Below are 20,698 nucleotides of genomic sequence, written 5' to 3'. Positions count from 1 at the left end.
TAGTTAATGGATGAGAGATTAGGTTTGCATTAAACGTTGGGTGAGAAATAGTTATTTGACCTTTTTTACATGTATCTTATCTCTTTGTATGATACGTAACTATAGTTGTTGGGTCAATTATTATATTTAAAGTTTTCTCTTACTTAACGTGAGTGGTTTAAACTCGATTAGGAGGTGGTTTAACTTAAATTAAGATTCCTTGTTATCACCTTGATGCAAATTAAAAAAAGGTATTAATTCAAAAATTCACAGTTTGTAACAGTGACTTTCCCGTTACAAATTGATTATAGGAAATAAGTTTGTTTTTAGGCCAAAGGATGTATTTTCATCCACGCCTTAAAAGTATTATCAAACTCTTATCTATTAAATTTCAAAAGTTTATTTATCATCTAATGTGTCATTTATCATCTAATTTTGTTAATGTATTTTGTTAATTTAAAGCTAAAATAACCAATGTATCCTCTTCTCAGAATAATGATCATTATACCTTTGTTTATTAATTTAGTTTAAAATATTAATTTAAAATGTTTAATTAAATAATTGAATATAAATTATTGAGTTACCTTCTTTAATGGAATTATCGATTAGAGTTTGTTAAACTAAAATTAAAAGATTAAAGTTTGGTTTAAATAATAAATTATTCAATTTAGCTCAATCAAATACCCTTGACTAGAGTTCAATTTGAATAAAATATAATTTCATTTGAGTTTATTGACCCAAAATTAAGTATGACTCAAGTTTGACTTGAATAAAAATGATTTTATTTGATTCGATTTGAATTCATGATTTATATCGATAATTTGGATACATAGCTTAGTTTGGTTTGAATTAATGGTTCAAATTCATATTTAGGATTTGTGGATCAGGTTCATTACTTATTAACAAAACAATATTGTTTTACTTAAATAATAAGCAAAACTATCAATTTTAGTTATGAATTTAAATCGAATCGAGTTATGAATTTGAACCATCAATTAGAATAATGAATTTTAGTTAAATGGAGACACGAATTTGAATCATCAATTTAAATAATGAATTTGAACCAAATTCAAATTGAACACTTTCTAACTCGAGTTTTGTTTGAATTTTAACAATGAGTTGAATCTTTAAATTCAAAATTAAGTTCAAACTCAAATTAAACGACTTCGAATTGCATCAAACCTAGCCAATTTGATTTGGTTCGAATATGAAACCCTTATGAAAACAAGGAGTAAAAAAAGAGGTGGGTTTGATCTTGTGATGTTGCTGAAAAAAAAAAATATGTTCCAATAAAATCAAAACATTCTGAGCTCGGCAAACGATTTTAAATCTTTTAATACAAAATTGATGTTTGGATAATAAACTAATTCAATTTAATGCTAAGGTTAGAGTTCTATTTAAAACCAAGACAAGTATACTCATTTTTCATTTTTGGACCATTTGAGAGTTGGCCTATTTTTATTTGAAATTAAGACAAGAATAATCCTTTTGCTCATTGCCTTCCACGTAGCGTACAGCCTTGGGCATTTATTTCATTTTTTGGGCCATTTTTAGTAGGTAAAACTAATCAAATCTGTCACGATCAATGTTTATAAAATTTTATAAATTGGTATTTATGTTTGAAAAAATCTTTTTAAATACGATGTGAAATGTTGACCTCAATCTATTTCTTTGATTCCATTGACTTAAATGCTGACCTTCATTTAAGAGATAAAATCTATGCATTCGTTTCTGTGTATTGGGTGGAGAAAAATACCTTTGGGAAGGCAGTTTGCCAATAACTCTCACAACATGGCAGTTAATAAATGAATCGGATCGGGTCGACCCGTATGCAATACTAATCCATTTTTTAACGCAACTGGATAGTTCCAGAACTCTCCTCTCCCCCTCCCCAACAAAGCTATAAATAGCAGCAGCACACTGCAGTCGTGGAGGAAGTCACTCATCCCGTACCAGACCAACAATATCTAAATTCTGCGCTTTCCGCTTCTTCATCTACTCTGTTGTCACCTTGCAAGTTCTGGTTGTTCTTCTCATTCTGTGCTCTCCATTTCTTTCTTGCAAAAACCCAGAAACTCATTTCTTTTATGGCCGAAGTCTCGCTCTCCTCCGTTCAAATCATCAGCGGTAACGGCAGCTTCAATGCCGCCGTTCTAGACCGATTCGTCCGCCCCACCAAGCTCCCCAATTGTGGCCTTGCTTACAAAATTGTCGCTGTGATAGGCCCACAAAGCAGCGGTATGTTTCTAAAGTTCATTACCTTATTAAATTTGTCGTATATCACTTCAAAATTATGCAGACTTTACTTGGTTTTTTCTTGCGGTTTTTTATATTTTTGTTTTAAAATCAATTTAAGGCCTTCAGTGCTACTTAAAAGTTCTGTTTCTTTCTGGGTTTCGTGTACTTTAATATGTGGGATTAGTATTTTATTTTATTTTATTTTATAATTGTTAACGGTGAACAGGGAAAAGTACTCTATTGAATCATCTCCTTGGTACAGAGTTTAAAGAGATGGATGCATCAGAAGGAAGGTTGTTTTTTTAATTAAAGTCGTTGAAGTTATGTTGTTTTGCAAATTAATGTAAGACGGGCAAAACTAGAAATGTTAGTATTTTTTTTTCTTATTTTGGGTGCAGGAGTCAGACAACTCGTGGAATTTGGATAGGGAAGTGTGATGGCATTGTGCCTTCCACTATTGCCATGGATATAGAGGGCACCGATGGGAGTGAAAGAGGCGAGGTATGATCTGTGTCTCGATATCTTTATTGAAATTCAATTTGTAATGGAAATGGGATTATGTTTTGCTGTGGTGGAGTTTTAGTTTATTTTGTGTATTAGCACTGAAACGAAAGGGTACACAATGTTTGTGATTGTGAGGAAGTTGCTTTTGTGGAAACCTAAGCTATTTCTAGTAACTGAGTTCTGTGATATTTCCTTGCTCTAAATTAGGGGCTGAGGTGGGATAACAATTTATAAGATGGTGATATATTAGTTTCTATTTGTAATGGCAAATCAAAAGAGAATTCCTTGCTGTCTTCAAGCTGTGGTTTTTCATTCATTGTGTTCTAAGTTTGAATTCTGGGATCCCTTTCTAAACTCTTGAAAATTGGGAGGAATAAGAGAGAGATTGCGGAAGGAAAGAGAGAAAATTTGGTTTTGTTTGGGCAGCTTTTGGCTGATTGAGGGAGAGAATTGGCCTCTTGAAAGCTAGTAGAAGTGAAGCGAGTCTAGCTACTAAAACAGTTAGGCAAATTAGCGAGAGATTTTGGCCTATTGAAAGCCAGACCAAGGAGGGGAAATTGTTTATTGTTCATTCTCTGTTTTATTACTGTTTTGTGTGTAAAGGAATAGTCACTCTCTTCCATTGTAAAGCTGGTTGAATTATTGCATATTCATTGTCTATTCTGACCTATCTCTGCTATTAATCTTTTCTTCTAAAAATTTGTTTGCTTGTTATTTGCTTGGCTTCTGACAATTTGGTATTAGTTGTTTGTAGAGATACCGGATTCCTAACAATATCCAATTTTTTTTTTCCAGGATGACACTGCTTTTGAGAAACAGAGTGCCTTGTTTGCTTTGGCAACTGCAAATATTGTACTGATAAATATGTGAGTTTGTTTAATGTTTCATTTAGATCTGCAAATGAGTTGGCATTGCAGAAACAAACATGTAATTGGTATTATTTTGTTTAATCCTAGAAGGAGCAGGAAACTTTTTGGCAATTTATATCTTAATTCTTTGTTCCAAGGATAAAAAACAGGAAGATCAGCAAATTTTCATTTCATATTTCTGTTGCCTGTACGTAAGTCTCTTTTTCTTAACCAAATTTCATTTTACAAGGATGCCTTTAATCAGAATTTGACACTGTCTAAATTTAGATCTGTATCTTTAGTTTATTAAATGTATATATTTGAAGTACAGAAAACTCATGGACACACATAAAGTTTAGACATCAGTTTGAAGTGTTAATAAGATGTTTAATGTCATGTGTAGTTGGTGCCATGATATCGGTCGGGAGCACGCTGCCAATAAGCCTCTTCTGAAAATTGTTTTCCAGGTAATCTAGCTAGTTGATGATCAATGGCTACCTGTCTGTTTTTGTGATGACAATTCTACCCATCAAATTGGGTTCCCAGCTCACCCTTTTCCTATAGGAATGAGGATGAGGACGAGGAGAGAGACTGTTAAATCCTTGTAGTTGAGAATAGGGATAAATATATCTTTGACCTATCCTCTTTGTTCATCCCTTCCCCTACATAACCTGTAAACTCTTAAATACTAAATTACTTTGAAAGTTTGAATTATTGCAAATATGCCTTGAAACCTACTGCATATTCCATGGTTTTCTTTGTGAGAACAAGGAGGGGAAGGGAAGGAAAATTTTCCCCAACGATAGGAGATAAGGATTTCCTGTTATCCTTGCATTGGGCAGGGGAAAATGTCTCCCCTGAAAGAATGGGATGGGGATTTGGTATTAATTCTCTCCCACCCTGTGCCCACTTTGTATAGATGTGTACTTTACATAATTTTGTGTTTTTCTGTGTTATGTAGGCCATGATGAAACTGTTCAGCCCCCGTAAAACTACCCTCCTGTTTGTTATACGTGATAAAACTAAGGTATGAACTTGCACTTTATATTATTTCCTTTTACAATTCATTCTTTTTGCATTGAATCAATAACTTCTTGATGTACTCTCCATGCAGACGCCGCTTGCAAAACTGGATAAGAATTTAAGACAGGATATTGAGAAGGTACATATACTTATGTTTGCTCATTCTTTTGTTTATATCATTTTGTCAGCATTTTGATAGGTGGTGATTTCTACAGGTATGGGATGCAGTTCCTAAACCTGAGGCCCATAAAAACACTCCTCTGAGTGAGTTTTTTAATGTGAGTAAATGTTCTCCAGTTCTGGCTCTGTGACTGATTATTTTTTCTGTAATTACTTCATATTATGATTCTGTTAATTTCTTACTTGCATGTAGGTGGAGGTCACTGCTTTATCTAGCTATGAAGAGAAGGAGGAGCAGTTTAAAGAGCAGGTCGCCATTAATAAGATTAAGAAGTTTATCAAAACTCTATTTAAATGGATTACAACCTTTAGTGGTTCAATTGAGTTTGCAGTTTGTTGTAGCATTTTCTGTCTACCAACAATTACATATATAATCAGTGAAATACACACTGTTGGTATCTGCAGGCTTATGATTTTGACATGATATATAGGTTGCTGAACTAAGAGAGCAGATTGTCAATTTGATATCTCCGAGAGGACTAGCTGGAGATGGACGAGGTGCTGTTCCTGCCTCAGGATTTTCTTTTAGTGCACAGCAGATATGGAAACATATAAAAGAAAACAAGGATCTGGATCTTCCTGCTCATAAGGTTTTGTTATTTTGTTTCCGTACATGCTCTGCTGCTTTTCAGTCTCATTGATATCCATAGATGCACTTTTGTGTTAACCTTTATCAGGTAATGGTGGCAACCGTTCGGTGTGAAGAAATTGCCAATGAGAAGCTCCATCGTTTGTTTGCTGATGAGGTTGTTTGAACATTCATCTGCCTTGCAAGAATTATAATATTGTTGGTGATGTTGTTTGGTCAAAATGACATTATTTTGACTAAAGGAGCTGTCAAATGCGAATCGAGCTTGAATTCGGCTTCGCTCAAGTTGAGCCAAACTAGAGTTTGGTTGTGTTGAGCTTGTCAAGCTTGAGACTAAGCTCGAGTTTGATTCCTTGAAGCTGAGCAAACAAAAGTTGGCCCAAGCTAGAGTTTGGCTCTATTCGAATTTAGCCCTTACAGGAATTTTACTTGTTTGATTAGAGTGTTCTTTTTTAACCGATAATTAGTTAAATTGTTGCAGAATTGGTTGGCATTGGAGGCTGCTGTTCAGGAGGGTCCTGTCCAGGGATTTGGACAAAGGCTTAATGCCATTCTCTATCCATATCTTTCTGAGTAAGTTCACACTCTATTCGATATGTTTTCGGGTCCGCATAGGGCTATAATTGAGCCAAGTGGAGTATTGTTGGTCTTGATTAGGTTTATGCAATACTTGAGCTCGAGGTAGGGGCTGTTGACTCAAGTTTGGCTTGGGAGATTATAATTAAAACTTGTAACTTATAAATTTACCAATTACACTCTATGTTCAAATTTTGACATTGGATTTTATGTGCAAAATTTAAAATTATTGGGGTTTAGATGATATTTTTGTTCTAATATAGTAAGATATAAAAGTTTAGGGGATAAATTAAGTTTTTAGAGGTGTAATTATAAGGTTTAAACTTTTAAAAGTTAATTGATATTATACTCAAATCGAACCATAAATTGATGAGCTCACTGATTGAAAAACAAGAAGTCGAGCTTTCACAAGTATAATACTTGAGTTGCTCGAGTTTGGCTCAACAATAAACGGGCTGAGCTTGGCTTGACTAGTTTGTAGTCGATACTGTACACCAATAATCTTTTAGTATTTTCATTGGTACAAATTTATTTAGAAGCTTTGATAATTTACTATTTAATTTTTCATAGGTATGACAAAGAGACGGTCTACTTTGATGAAAATGTGAGAACTGTAAAACGTGAATATTTGCTGTCAAAAGCATTCGATGTAAGTTTGATCTACTTATGTTATCAAAGACATATTTGGATAATAGCGGTGAATGGCTTAGCTATTTTCTGCTTAGTTTTAATGTATGTCATAAATAATGTTTATAATATTATTTTTTTATATTTATTTAACTAATTCATTGTTTTGATCATTGAACTTGACTAATCCCTCACCAAGTCCGAGAACATTGTTGAAGACACTAAAAAAACAACAATTTCTATCGTTTTTATCAACAAGAATAAAAATTATATACTTGTATTTAGCACCACTCACATTTGATCTTTTGTATACTGTAGGAGGCTTACAAACGGGTTCCCGATAGGTCCACTCCACCTCCGCCTCCGGCCAACTTCTGGTCAATTGCACCCGGGGTTGCATCGGCAGCTGTGTCAGCAACTGGACTTGTTCTTAATTTCATCGGTTGAAGTACGTAGTTATGTGATCTGAATAGGTTAGTTTGATGCGTACACGGATCTGTACACCGCTGGACTGTACAAATCTTGTTTTGTTGTGCATTTGGCAATTCTTCGAATATTGAGTAGGGTTAGATATTTGTACTCGTACCAACTCTTTTAAACAAACCGACATGTTTCAGGATGATTGTCTGATTTTAAAACCCTAGAATTTTGCTTCCTTATGGCCAGGCTCTCCTTGCTCTGCCCAACTCATTGCTGGTGATGACGACATTGATTTTATGGTATGTTTTTATTCTTAATGGTAAAAGGAAAAACATATTTACAGACAGATGGATTCAAGCATCATTTTAAAAATTGCATCGGATCGATTGATTTGATTGGTTAAATCATCAATTACTAATCAAATTAATTTTGATTCATATAAAATCAATCAACATAAAAATTAATTAATTTTTTTAAAATTTATTATGATAACTTAAATCCAAATTACATTTGAATATATATATTATCAAATTAAATTTATTTTAATATTAAATAAGTTAAATTATATAATAAATAGTAAATTATATAAATTTTATTATATATTATTTTTTAACAATTAACTAATCCTATCATCTAATTCAGATAAAAAAAAATTAGATTCAAGTGTGATTTTGTTCAAGTTTGTCTGAGCATAAAAGTTTCAAAGGGAAAAGAATATTTTGGGGTCTATAAATAAAAACATAGGATAAGATTTGAAAGGACTTTTCTTATAAGTTCTTACGAAAAATTTAGAAAATGTAGAACTGCAACCAGGCAGATAGCTTCTCTTCCATAAAAATGGAATACGGCCCACAAATTAGTGTATAGGAAAATTCTATTTAATTTAATTAATATTATTTATTAAATATAAATATATCAAAATTTATAATTAATTAATATTTCTCATTTCACTTAAATTAGTGCTTTAATTTAATAAATTTTTTTAACCTAATCAAGAAAAATTATGCGCACATGCGTTCTTATAATTCAATCATCTATTGATTTGAAAAGGCCAAAAGATTATTTCTCATCCGAGTATGTTATTTAAAATTTTTTTTTTTATTAATTTTGATAATTTTATTTATTAACTTATAGACTATTGATAATTAATAATTAACTAAGTATATTAATTATATCATTTATCTATTCAAATCTTAATAATTAATAATTTTTTCCCGATGAAGGTTTTCAAAAATAGCAATCTTTCTCTTAAAATTTTTAGATTTAATTTTTTAATAATATTTTTTTCTCTGTGACAACCTACAACTAATGTCTCTTTCACCCCAGTGCGAGCTCCTTCCGACGGTCCTCCCCGGTGTCAGTTCCAATTTTATAGTTCGCGTTGTTTTTCTCATTCTCTACTCTCCATTTCATTCTCGCAAAAACCCAGAAACTCATTTCTTTGATGGCCGAAGTTTTGCTTCCCTCCGTTCAAATAGTCGACGGTAACTGCTGCTTCAATGCCGCCGGTCTCGATCAATTCGTTCGCGTCACCAAGCTCCCCAATTGTGCTCTCGCTTACATAATTGTCGCCGTCATAGCCCCACAAAGCAGCGGTAGCGGTATGTTTCTAAAGTTCGTTACCTTATTAGATTCGTCGTACATCACTTCAAAATTATGCACAGACTTTACTTGGTTTTTTGTTGAAGTTTTTTATATTTTTGTTTTAAAATCAATTTAAGGCCTTCAGTGCTAGTTAAAAGTTCCGTTTCTTTCCGGGTTTTGGAACTGGGTTTCGTGAACAAGTGGATTATGAAAAACAGAAGAGATGTAAGATAGTTGAACTGGGATTCTAAAAAGAACAAGAGGAGAAATGTTCGAGAAGTTGATTCTGAATGGCTACCACTAGCAATACTTCCGGTTACAATATCCTCTGCCATTTTGGAACCACCATCAGAACTTGAAGATGAAGATTATGGCTGGATCATCAGCCAATTTATGTATGAATTTCCACAGGATGACTCTTAACAGTTCGTCGACATTAATGATGTCTTCAGAAGTTGAATAGCAGAATTTTTGTAATCTTTTTTTTCAAAAGGCATCTAATCTGTGTAATTTTTAGTTTCTATGTTAATGACCAACTACTTCAGCTTGCTTTTTATGTGTTCTTGAATTTTTAATTTTTTAATTTTCTTGAATTTTTTTTAATTCTATTAAAATAATTAATTAAATCCAACTGTAATTTTATTGTTTAAAATCTAACTTATCATTACTTCAATCAAACTATATATACAAATAATATACATAGTTTGATATGCGAACAATAATATATTATTATATGATTAAATGTTATTTTATTTTTAATTTTTAACTGTCTAATTATATGATGATACATCGTTGTTTATACACAAAGTATTACTCTTATAAATTTTAGGTGTAATTACGGTGAAATTCAGTCTCGCCCAATTGAGTTTAAATTTGAACTTAGATTGAACAAGTGAAGGATTACAATCGTTTTTATAAAACTAGTTGAGATTAAAATAATTTTGATCTAATTTAAAATTAAATTATTTTCAAATTAAATTAAAATATTAACTGGTTTATTTTAAACTGATTAATTTTTATTCACATTGATCTTGAGCTAAGCCACTTCTAAACATTGATAATCAGTCTATGCAGCTTTTGTATCATTAAAATTATTACTACATTTATAAACGAATGAATGCCTATTAGCCATTACTACCGGTTAGTAATCATCAGTTAGCACATGAATTACTCTCTTACAAAAAAAAAAAAAAAAAAAAAAAGGAAGCCAAATGACAATTTTCTATGAAAGATTTGATTCAAACCCAACTTTTTATTTATTAATTATAAAAATTTTAAATATTCACTCGTTTATTAAATTTTATTATTATTATTAAAGATAAAATTGTTATCTAATAAAAATATTATAAATTTATTATATTTTCTCTCCTAAGTTTAAAAACTAATAATTTTTTTTCAATCTAAAATTTCAAAAATGACTATTCTCCTTCGACAATGGAAACCGACCAATCTCTTCCCTCCCATCTCTCGGATGAAGACAAATCATCGATCAATTGAAGGGTGGCCTATAATTCTTCCTTATCTGGGAGATGGGAGGAAAGAGGTTGGTCGGTTTTGATCATCGAAGAAGCGATAAGGGAGAAAATACAAATCTGTGAAAGAAATAATCATTTTTCAAACTTTGAATAGAAAGAAATTGTTAGTTTTAAACTTAGAAAAAAAAGTGATAAATTTATGTTTTTTAGATAATTTTATTAAATAATAATTTTATCCTTGTGAATAATAATAAAATTTAACAGATAAATTAATATTTAAATTTTTAATAATTAAAGTGAGAAGTTCTGTTTATATCAAATCTTGGGTGGAAACCCAAATTGGACTGATTAGCTTGGCTGGAAACCAGTGTTGGAATCTCATCTATTAGATGACATCTATGGTATAATTAAAACTTATTTTAATCATTTATTCTAATTGCCATGGGTCTTAATTGGGTAAATAGTCATGGTTCAACAATCAAATTAAATCGATATAATCATCAAGTTGATGTCATATGACTAAAAAATCTGCTTAAAAATTTTAATTAATTCATTTATACATTGTGTTGACATCTTTGTTCTGATGTTTGGTCAGATCGATTGACCATGGACCAACCTTTAGATCAACTAATTACGATTAGATTCGAATCAAATTTGTGTAAGTTTGATTTGAATGAACCTAAAATGAGTTAGTTTTATACAAGCTTACTTAAGCTCGAACCAATATTTTCGAGCTTAAACTTGAGTTCAAATTTATAAATTAAAAATTTTGATACAAAATGATATCGTTTTCACTAATATATATTAAAACAAAATCGTTTTAATAATGAACTAATTAAAAGTTTAATCTCAAAATGAGTTGAGTCAAATTCGAGTTAAGTTCAAATTTAACTTCTACAAGCTCCACGAGAGCTTTACTATCTCAATTCGGCTCGAATCTTACCCAACAGTCAATGCATGATCCAGATCAATAAACATTGTCTGAAACATGATGAAATAACAAAATATTTTGGAATTTAAAAATATCATAAATCTTTATAGCTTAAATCTTAATTGATATAATAAATGGTAAAAAATAATTTCTGAAAGCCTCGGTGAAAAAAGAAGTACGAAAATTCGCTCACATGCTTCTTTCTCAACATATTCACCTGAGAAAACTATTTCGAAACCTCCGTTGAAGCTACTGAAGAGAAGTCAAAGAGAAGTGAGAGAAGAAGGCAATGGAGAGCAGTGAAGAAGATGATGACTTCCCATCCATTGAAGGCATAACTCCTCAGTCCAAGATCGATTCTGTCTTCCAATCTCACACTGAAAAGGTTCCTTTTTTTTTTTTTTAAATATATATATATATCTCATATAGCTCAAAGTTTGTTTTTCTGTATCTGGTTATTTTTGCTTAGGAAAAGTGTTGCTTTTTCGGTTTAGTAAGCTAAAACTCGTTACTTGATTCATTTTTTTTATCAGCATTAAATAGGCTGGAAGTTTTTCTTTTTCTTTTTTGGTTGAATTTATCTCAAAACTTGCTTTGTTTTTCTGGGTATTTTCTTAGCAAAAAAAATATATATATATATATGTGGGTTAGTTTTGCATTTAAGATTAGTCAATGAAAACATGCTACTTGTTTCATGGCATTGTGAAGCATGATCATTTATTCGATTTATTTCCATTTTTTCCATGTTAAAAAATTCATTTTAGCTTGGTTTTAGTATTGAATTGTTTGTTCTGTTATATGTTTGCTTAAAGTTTGTTTATTTGTATCTAGGGTTTTATAATCAAGTTAACGTTGAAATATGGATCTCTATTTGGGCTAGGGCTACCCTGGATCTGGGTTGCCTTGATTAAAAGTTAAATGTTTGGAGATGGTTTACTGGTTGATCCATGTTCTAACCGGAACTTGCCCTTGCCTTGGAAGAGCATAATGCTGCTCTATATGGACTGCCTTATAAAAAATATTATTAGTTTCCAGCAGCAGTACATGCATTGCAACCGACCTCTCTGAAAAAAAAAAACTCAAATAAAGCTTTGAGTATGCATGCTATTCTTTTTTGTTTCACTTTGTGGATATAAAATTTAGGAAAGGTGATGTTGCTGTGTCGACATTTTTCTTTCAACTCTTATGTGCTTACTTGCTTTGAATATGATACTTTCACATATTTGCATACCTCAATTTTAAATAACGAGTGATTACTAGATCAAGGTATATGTTGTCATTCTGTGTGGAGTTAATGTTGCTAGCACTTAACACATTTGATTCCTGTGTTGGTATGTTTCCTTGATAGAATCTTGTATATTTTTCTTAATCAGATGAGGACATAAAATCACTTTGTTGATAGTTCTTCTCCCTATGATGTCTGTTTTTATAACTTCTATTAGTGTATATACTCTTATTTTCCTCTGTAGAGTAAGATACTGGCACATCTTTATTATAAGTTAATCATCTTTATCAATGTAGGGAATTAGAAGACTATGTTGTGAGTTGTTGGATTTGAAAGATGCGGTGGAAAACTTATGTGGCAATGTGCGAACAAAATACCTGGCTTTCTTGAGGTAATAGAGTATCCTTAATTATGGCTAAATGAAAAATCTTGAAAGATGTATGATGCTAATTTTCTCCTGGCATTGGAGGATGTTAAAACTGTTGTATTTGAAAATTTCTAGTAAGTGTCTAGGAACATATGATGTTTGGGAGTAGGTGAAAATGAAAAGTGGTTTTCTGCTCTCTTAGGAATTAAGGGTATGTTGGAAACCAAATAAGTTTTGTGGAAGTGAGATTCCACCTTGATGCTTTTTATATATCATAATGTTTTTAAACTAGTGGGCTCAGTCAGCGGTTTCTACAAATGTTGAATTTAAAATTGTTAAAGTGTTAGGGCATCATGTTGCCTGAATTGGAGCTGTAAGTGACACAGTTGAATTTGACCCTTTGAGCTCAACTGATATAGATTCCTATTAATGTTAAATCTTACTTTTGTTCTACTAGGATGTGACTCTTATCCTTGATGCTATGAACTAATTTTTTGATCATTTTTTCCTTCTGATTCTCAACTTAGATTAATTGTTGACTACTTTACTTGATATTCTGGTAGAATATCTGAAGAAGTTGTGGAAATGGAGCATGAGCTAAGGGAGCTGCGAAAGCATATTTCTGGGCAAAGGATCTTTGTTCAAGATCTGATGACTGGAGTTTGTCGTGAACTGGAAGAGTGGGTTGGAGGTAATGGGAATATTGATGAATCTCAGCAAGACTCAGAAATTTTTGAACTCCAAAAGCCTTTACCAAATGAAGTTGATGACCACAAGATGATTTTCTTGGATAAACTTGATGTTCTCTTGGCTGAACATAAGGTTGAAGAAGCAATAGAGGTTTTAGATGCTGAAGAGAGAAACTATCCAGAATTGAAGGGTTCTGTTGAAGTTTCATCAGCTGAAGCATCCTCATTTAAGACTGCTTTCTTTAAAAGAAAGGCTGTTCTTGAGGATCAGCTGGTTAATATTACTGAACAGCCTTCAATTGGTGTTGCCGAACTGAAGAAAGCCTTATCGGGTTTAGTCAAACTTGGAAAGGGTCCTTTAGCTCACCAATTAATGTTGAAATCTTATGGGTCCCGTCTTCAAAGGAACTTAGAGGCTTATCTTCCTTCATGTTCTGTCTGTCCTAAAGTATTCCCAGCCACAGTATCTAAGCTTGTTTTTTCAACAATCTCACTGGCAGCAAAAACTTCTGGTTCTATATTTAATGACAATCCTGTATTTGCTAACAGAGTAGTTCAATGGGCAGAGTGGAAGATTGAATTTTTTGTACGACTGGTGAAGGAAAATGCACCACCTGCAGAAACAATTTCTGCTTTACGTGCAGCCTGTGTTTGTGCTCAGGCAAGTCTTAACTATTCCTCCATGTTGGAATCAGAAGGCCTGAAATTGTCAAAGTTGCTTTTGGTACTCATGCGACCATACATTGAGGAAGTCTTAGAGTTAAATTTTAGACGGGCTAGAAAAATGATATTCTACTTAGAAGAAATTGATGAAGGCTTGCCATTTGCCCCTCATTTTATATCTCCATTATCTGAAATTGCAGCAGCATCAGATAGTGCGCTTGCCGATAGTGGAATGCGATTCATGCAAATTGTCGAAGTAAGTAGGTCCTCCTTCACATGTTGAGAGGGCAATATCTTTTTTCTTTTTGTCTTTATCCTTCCCTTATTGTCTTATTGACCTAGACATAGTTTATCAATCAAGATTGTCTTTGAGAGGTTGCGCCATACAAATCAGGCTAAGCTCATTATTGTGGATAACTTATTTCTTTTATGCGCATTGAACATTTCTTTTTATTCTTACATGGTGTTTATGTGAAGAGAAAGCTCTTTCTATAGTGGGGCAGGAGGGATGAATCGCTTTGCTTAACCATGGTTCTGATAGTGGAGCAGAAGAGTTCATTGTTTTATTTTATTTCATTGGGGTTTACAAGCAAAATGATTGCATTGTTTTGGTTAACTTCCATGCACACTGACTGCATGTTGATTTGGATGCATAATTTGATATATTTCTAGATATATGCATAGTAGTTTGTGTTGTCAATATCTTTGTCAATGATGAGTATGCTCTTTTGAATGTGTATGTATTTGTTATGAGCAATGCTATGTGTCCAGTTTTGAGTACCTAATTAGATATTCAGATGATGTGTCATTATGTGATTGAGTGCTATTTTATCTTTAATTCAAAATCATCTAATCATATGAAGACAGATTATTTGAATACCTAATTAAATACGCAAAACTAGGTGTAGATAGTTTTATTGATTTGTGATACATGACATTACATTTTAAAACTGGTCATTGCTAGATCTTTTGTTGAATCTCTCTGTACGTTTGTGTGTTCTACTGTAAATTGTTACCTCTGATGACCCCACAACCATTTGCTATATAATATTAGTTCTGTTGAATAATTTTTACAGGATATTTTGGATCAGATAACCCCCCTTGTTGTTTTGCATTACGGAGGAAATGTTTTAAGTAGAATTTCACAGTTGTTTGATATATACATGGATGCATTAAATAGAGCTCTACCAGGTCCCTCAGATGACGACAATCTTACAGAGTTGAAGGAGGTCATACCCTTTCGAGCTGAGACAGATTCAGAACAACTTGCGCTTCTAGGAATAGCATTTACAATCATGGACGAACTTTTACCTAATGTTGTGTTGAAAGTTTGGAATCCCAAGAATGAGATCAAAGAAGCTGGAGATGGGAACGTTGTGCCTAATGCAAGTACTAGCCCTGAACTAAAAGATTGGAGGCGCCATCTTCAGCATTCATTTGACAAACTCAAAGATCATTTTTGTCGGCAATACGTTCTCACTTTCATTTATTCAAGAGAAGGCAGAACACGATTAGATGGACAAATTTATATAAGTGGAAATGAAGAATATTTACAATGGGAACAAGAGCCTCTGCCTTCACTTCCATTTCAGGTCATCTTTCCTACTGTAAACCTGAAGTTTTCTCTTCGTATGCTACAATTGTTGTTTTACGGTTTTCACTCAGTATTCATAATGAGATTTTGGAAATCCTTTCAACCTGCAACTTTTTCATTGAATTCTTTGTTTCTTTTTTCACATTTAGTCATTCAACAGTTTTGAATGACACATTTCACATAAATTTTTACAGGCATTGTTTGCAAAGCTTCAGCAGTTGGCTATTGTGGCTGGAGATGTGCTCCTCGGAAAAGAGAAGCTGCAGAAAATTTTGCTTGCTAGATTGACAGAAACATTTGTCATGTGGTTGTCTGATGAACAGGAATTCTGGGGCGTTTTTGAGAATGAATCATCTCCTGTTCAGCCACTTGGGCTGCAACAGGTAAGAGTTATCTCCCTTCAGTTTTATTTCTAACTTTGCCATTGCGGAAAATAGACATTAAAGACTGAGAAAGTTGAAAGGGTCTACTGAAGATTTCAGATGACAGTGTGAAATAGCTTTTTTGAATTAAACATTTTAATTGAAAGAGCAGTGTTGTTGATCATGAAGAATCTCATTTCTGGAAATTAGTGACCAAAGACATTTGATTTTTCTTTATTTTCATGACATCTATTAAATTCCCACTTGACTCACTTGGCAGCTCATTCTTGATATGCACTTCACTGTTGAAATTGCACGTTATGCGGGTTATCCATCACGCCATGTACACCAAATTGCATCTTCCATAATCGCCCGAGCAATCAGGTCCTTCTCTGCCAGAGGCATAAACCCACAAAGGTACTGCTTTATTATTTAAAATGCTTGTTTTTCCCTCTCTGTTTTTACTAACAATTAAAGCTTATAATTCTCTCGGTAGTGTACTTCCTGAGGATGAATGGTTTGTCGATACTGCAAAGTCAGCCATACATAAACTTCTGTCAGGAGGTTCTGGGTCAGAAGTATCTGATATCGATGATGAGGAACATATCATTTTAAATGAAGACGATGTCTCAAATTCAGGTGACACAGTTTCATCACTCTCAACTGTAGAATCGTATGAATCTTTCGCTTCTGCAAGTATGGGCGAACTTGAAAATCCACACTTCACTGACCCCGAGACATAAGTGTTTTAAGTTTTGCGTTCCTGTGAACTATTAAATGGATCATTTCTGGGAAAGATTCTGCATCTGGTGACATGGGTTAGATGTTGCCAAAAGCTACACAAATCAAGAGGGGAAATGTTGTAGTTGTAGATGATGAAGATGAGTAGTTTGTATGTTATATTATTTGTGCATGAATATAATTTGTAACTGTTGTATAAAAGGAGATTAAATTTTTTATGAAAGTTCTTGCTCCTCGATCAATTCCCAAGAAAAAATTGAATTAGTTGTTTACACACAAGCGGAATTAGGGGCGGATTTTATCCTAGTAAGTATGGGTTGGTTGGAGCTCGGATCGTTTAAATTGATACATAATGTTATTGGAGGGTAGTTGATGAGATAAAAATAATATCATTAGGTGAACAAACGAATTGATTTTGAACTTAACTATTGAGTTGGAGTTTCAACTTTAGATTAGATTGTCCAAAGTGATTAGTGGATTTAAGTTGAACTACTCTGATTAGATCCATTCCAGAGTGGAAAAGCATGGTGGCTGATTTTGAGACATGTAATGTAATGTAATAGATACAATTAAATAATATTGGTGAGTTTGTAGGTAAAATATAAAATATTAAAATACAATAATAACCCTACTTAATAATTGTTCTGGTATAATTGGTATGTCAATGCTGTAAATTAATGTATTAAAAGGCGTGTTTGTTGTAGTCCTGGCCACGGGCCGGTTTGGCCCGTGAATTGGATCAGATTCGGCTCGTTGACAATTGGAATCGAAATCATCAGAATTGAAATCGATTTATACCAGAATTGGAATCAGATTCTAATGATTTAGTTTCAGTTTTGATTTTTTTAAATTGTTGAACCATCAGTTTATGATCCATTCATGAACTGACAATTCAACTGTCGATTCAAAGATTCATGAACCGATTATTTCATTTTTTAAATAAAAAAAACTTTATTTGCAAAGACCCCTTGCAAATGTTTAAAAATTTGAACAATATGGTGAGGCCTAATTTTTTTTTATATATAAAATTTTACTTATAAATACTACACAATCTTTCAATTCTCTCGTTTCTCATTTTTTCAACTCTTTTATTTCTCATTCTCTCAATTCTTAACCGTCTTAATCTTTCAATCAAATTATTTCAAATTCAATTGAATTCTTTCTTTATTTTTATCGATTCTAATTTTAATTTTATAATTTAATTATTATGATTTTTCTATTATATAATTTTATAATTAATTATATAATTGATCTCTATAGATTAAAAAATTAAGTCCAAGCTTTTTTTAATTTTTAATTATTATAATTATTAATTATAAAATAAATCGGGATCATAAATCAGAACCGACAGTTCAATGTCGATTCTGAATCGGGGTTATGAATCAACATTGTCGACTTCAAATCAATTACAAACCATCTTGTAATGATTATGATTCAAAATTCATATTTTTTTGAATCGTAAACCGGCAATTTGAAATCGAAATAGCCGGTTCATGAACCTGGCCAAGTCTAGTTTGTTGATTTATTTTTTGTAAGTCAAATAATGTAAGTATAATTTAATAAACAATAATATTATTATTTACATAATTTTTATATATAATTTTATATATAAATAATAATATATTATTATATAACTAAATATTATTTTATTTTTAATTTTTATCCTTATAATAATATAAATGGTATATGTAGCACTATTAAAAATGGCGAAGATGATGGAAACACTGCTCACGGTTGAGAAATTAGTCGGAGAAGAGGGAAAAGGGAAATTAATGACGTTGAAAATAAATATTTTATTTTATTATATTTAAATTCAAATTTAAGCTTTTTTTTTTTTTTTTTTACAATTGGTGACGTTGAAAACAAATTGTCAAACTGTATTTCCAATTCTGTTTCTCGTGTCTGAAAACAAATGGATAGTCAAATCTTGAAGGTCATAAAATTGACTTTGACTCGACCTCAACAATATATATGAAGACAAAGAATTATTCATTATGGACACATGTTTTGTTGCAGAATTGCTTTGCAAAAACACAAAGGATTTGGACTTCTATTGCTTTTGCTTGGCCAAAATTTCTACACTGTGGTGTTGATTGATTAGTACTAGAGCTGCAAAAAGAGGATGGTCTTGAACTCTGGGCCTAAAGAAATCATAGAAGATACACTGATTTAAAATGACCCATCATATATACGTCTAGGCCTGGTCATTCTCCAATGTTGCCGATGTATTTTTAAATCTGGATTTTGCTGGTCTGTCAACTCATATATTGTACATGATTTCTCTGTTTGCTGTGACTTTGGCCAGCCAATGATTAGCCTTTGGATATATATATGTATACGTACATATTTAACATCTAAACAGGCATTGGTGTTATTGTGATTTGATGCTTGGAAACAACTGTATGAGGATAATTTTCAGCAATATATGTCTTAATCTCTTTATTCCCAGAAAATAATAAAGATCAGCAAAATTTTCTTTTCATTTTTCTGTTGTGTACCAAAGTTTTTTTTCTTTGCCAAAATTCAATTTAAATGGATGCCAGGTTTAAACAAGATGCTTAATGCCATGTACAGGTAGTGCCATGATATCAGCTAGGAGCAGGCTTGCTAATAAACCTCTTCTGAAAACAGTTTTCCAGGTACTCTAGCCAGTTTTCCATGGTGGATTTCATGTTTCCAAAATTCAAAGGTGTACACTTGCACCTTATAATTTTCCTTTATGCTTCATTCTTTTTGTGGAAGTGGCATTCGTTTCTGTTTTGAATCAATATTTTGTTCATGACTCTCTCTCCTTGCAGACTCCGCTTGAATATTTAGAGCCTATTAATTTCTTTCTTGACCTGTTGGTGGAGGTCACTGCTTTTTCTAGCTATGAAGGGAAGGAGGAGCAGTTTAAAGAGCAGATAGCCATGAATAAGATTAGGAAGTTTACCAAGCCTTAATTTTTATGGGTTATGATCTTTGTAGTTCAACTGAGCTTTGAGTGCGTTGAAGCATTCTTTTAGTCTTCATATGTTGACCTAAATATTAAGTGTGTGAAACCTTTCGCATTGTAGCATCTTTGGCTAACTGAAGTGTTAGCACATTTTGTGAAATAAATAGATTACAGTTGGAATCCAGGGGCTTATGATTTTGAAACGTTATACAGGTTGCTCAACTGAGGCAGCGATTTTTCCATTCCATCTCTCCAGGAGGACAAGCTGGAGATAGACAAGGAGTTGATCCTGCCTTAGGATTTTCTTTTGGCGCTCAACAAATATGGAAAGTTGTAAAAGAAAACAAGGACCTGGATCTTCCCGCCCATAAGGTATTTTTATTTTGTTTCATTAATCTTATTAATTTATAGTTTCTGTTGATTTTCCAATTTCATGGATAACTATATTTGTACATGTTTTTTAATTAATAAATTCATTTTAACTTCTATCAGGTTTTTTTTGGTACATAAGGGCTGTGTTTTGTATACCTTTCATGTGTAAATGTTTAGGCTTTCTTTTGGTATAGAACTTTCTCTCCAAATCTATCAAGGCAAAAGATTGATAGATAGGGAGAGATGTTGGCTGTGGGTTGCTCTTGTTTGAGGTGTAGTGTCGATCCACTAGCTAGGGAGTGTCCTAGAGGTGGGTGGTGGCTTGTCTTTGTAGGTTCCTTCGCTAGCGGCCTTCTTGGGGTCGTTGAGTTGAGGTTGTTCCATTTTCTGTTGCCTTCTGTATCTATAATACTCTTGCTTAGCAAAACTAAAACTTTTATCAGGTTATGGTTGCCACTGTTCGGTGTGAGGAAATTGCCACTGAGAAGCTGAATTGTTTGTCAGTTGATCAGGTTCTTCTTACATACATCTCCCTTGCAGTGATTACTGGTTTGACTTAAATATTCTTTGTTAACCATTACTCACTTGATATGTTGCAGGGTAGGGTTGGTTGGCTTTGGAGGAAGCTAATCAAGTGGGTCCTGTCCCAGGATTTGGAAAAGATCTTAGCTCCATTCTAGGTACCTATCTTTCAGAATAACTTCACCTCTATTTCTGATACATTATCTTTCAGAGTAAGGCTGCTTGAATGATAAAAAGCAAAGAAGAAAAAAATT

The 20,698-nt window shown here is 32.7% G+C and overlaps 2 protein-coding genes and 1 long non-coding RNA gene across 6 annotated transcripts; all 3 read left to right on the top strand.

Moving 5' to 3' along the window:
- Positions 1 to 1,866: 1,866 nt before the first annotated feature.
- Positions 1,867 to 7,223, top strand: LOC123227127 (protein ROOT HAIR DEFECTIVE 3 homolog 2-like). 3 transcript variants are annotated; one of them, XM_044651813.1, is made up of 14 exons: positions 1,871 to 2,217; positions 2,444 to 2,510; positions 2,616 to 2,718; positions 3,517 to 3,587; positions 3,961 to 4,036; positions 4,531 to 4,596; positions 4,684 to 4,731; positions 4,808 to 4,870; positions 4,966 to 5,022; positions 5,204 to 5,362; positions 5,450 to 5,518; positions 5,843 to 5,934; positions 6,508 to 6,586; positions 6,883 to 7,223. In XM_044651813.1, the coding sequence occupies exons 1-14, from the start codon at positions 2,067 to 2,069 to the stop codon at positions 7,009 to 7,011; spliced, it is 1,230 nt and encodes a 409-aa protein (XP_044507748.1). In that variant the 5' UTR covers positions 1,871 to 2,066; the 3' UTR covers positions 7,012 to 7,223. The 3 variants fall into 3 exon arrangements, with proteins under 3 accessions (XP_044507750.1, XP_044507748.1, XP_044507749.1); XM_044651814.1 differs by having other exon boundaries at positions 1,877 to 2,217; positions 3,973 to 4,036; XM_044651815.1 differs by lacking the exon at positions 6,508 to 6,586 and having other exon boundaries at positions 1,867 to 2,217.
- Positions 7,224 to 8,271: 1,048 nt separating this feature from the next.
- On the top strand, positions 8,272 to 9,122 carry LOC123228390. The gene is made up of 2 exons (XR_006504678.1): positions 8,272 to 8,585; positions 8,706 to 9,122. It is a non-coding gene; the product is annotated as an uncharacterized LOC123228390 (long non-coding RNA).
- Positions 9,123 to 11,131: 2,009 nt separating this feature from the next.
- LOC123228292 (exocyst complex component EXO84C-like) lies at positions 11,132 to 16,851 on the top strand. 2 transcript variants are annotated; one of them, XM_044653640.1, is made up of 7 exons: positions 11,132 to 11,359; positions 12,496 to 12,590; positions 13,130 to 14,174; positions 14,995 to 15,510; positions 15,707 to 15,895; positions 16,155 to 16,291; positions 16,371 to 16,851. In XM_044653640.1, exons 1-7 carry the CDS (start codon positions 11,264 to 11,266, stop codon positions 16,615 to 16,617), a joined length of 2,325 nt encoding a protein of 774 aa, XP_044509575.1. In that variant the 5' UTR covers positions 11,132 to 11,263; the 3' UTR covers positions 16,618 to 16,851. The 2 variants fall into 2 exon arrangements, with proteins under 2 accessions (XP_044509575.1, XP_044509576.1); XM_044653641.1 differs by lacking the exon at positions 12,496 to 12,590 and having other exon boundaries at positions 11,226 to 11,359.
- Positions 16,852 to 20,698: the final 3,847 nt, after the last annotated feature.

The sequence above is a fragment of the Mangifera indica genome, chromosome 10 (genome assembly GCF_011075055.1).
Source record: "Mangifera indica cultivar Alphonso chromosome 10, CATAS_Mindica_2.1, whole genome shotgun sequence".
In the NCBI taxonomy this organism is placed as follows: Eukaryota; Viridiplantae; Streptophyta; class Magnoliopsida; order Sapindales; family Anacardiaceae; genus Mangifera; species Mangifera indica.
Note: the sequence above shows the minus strand (reverse complement) of the source record. Positions and strands in the feature narration are given on the sequence as shown.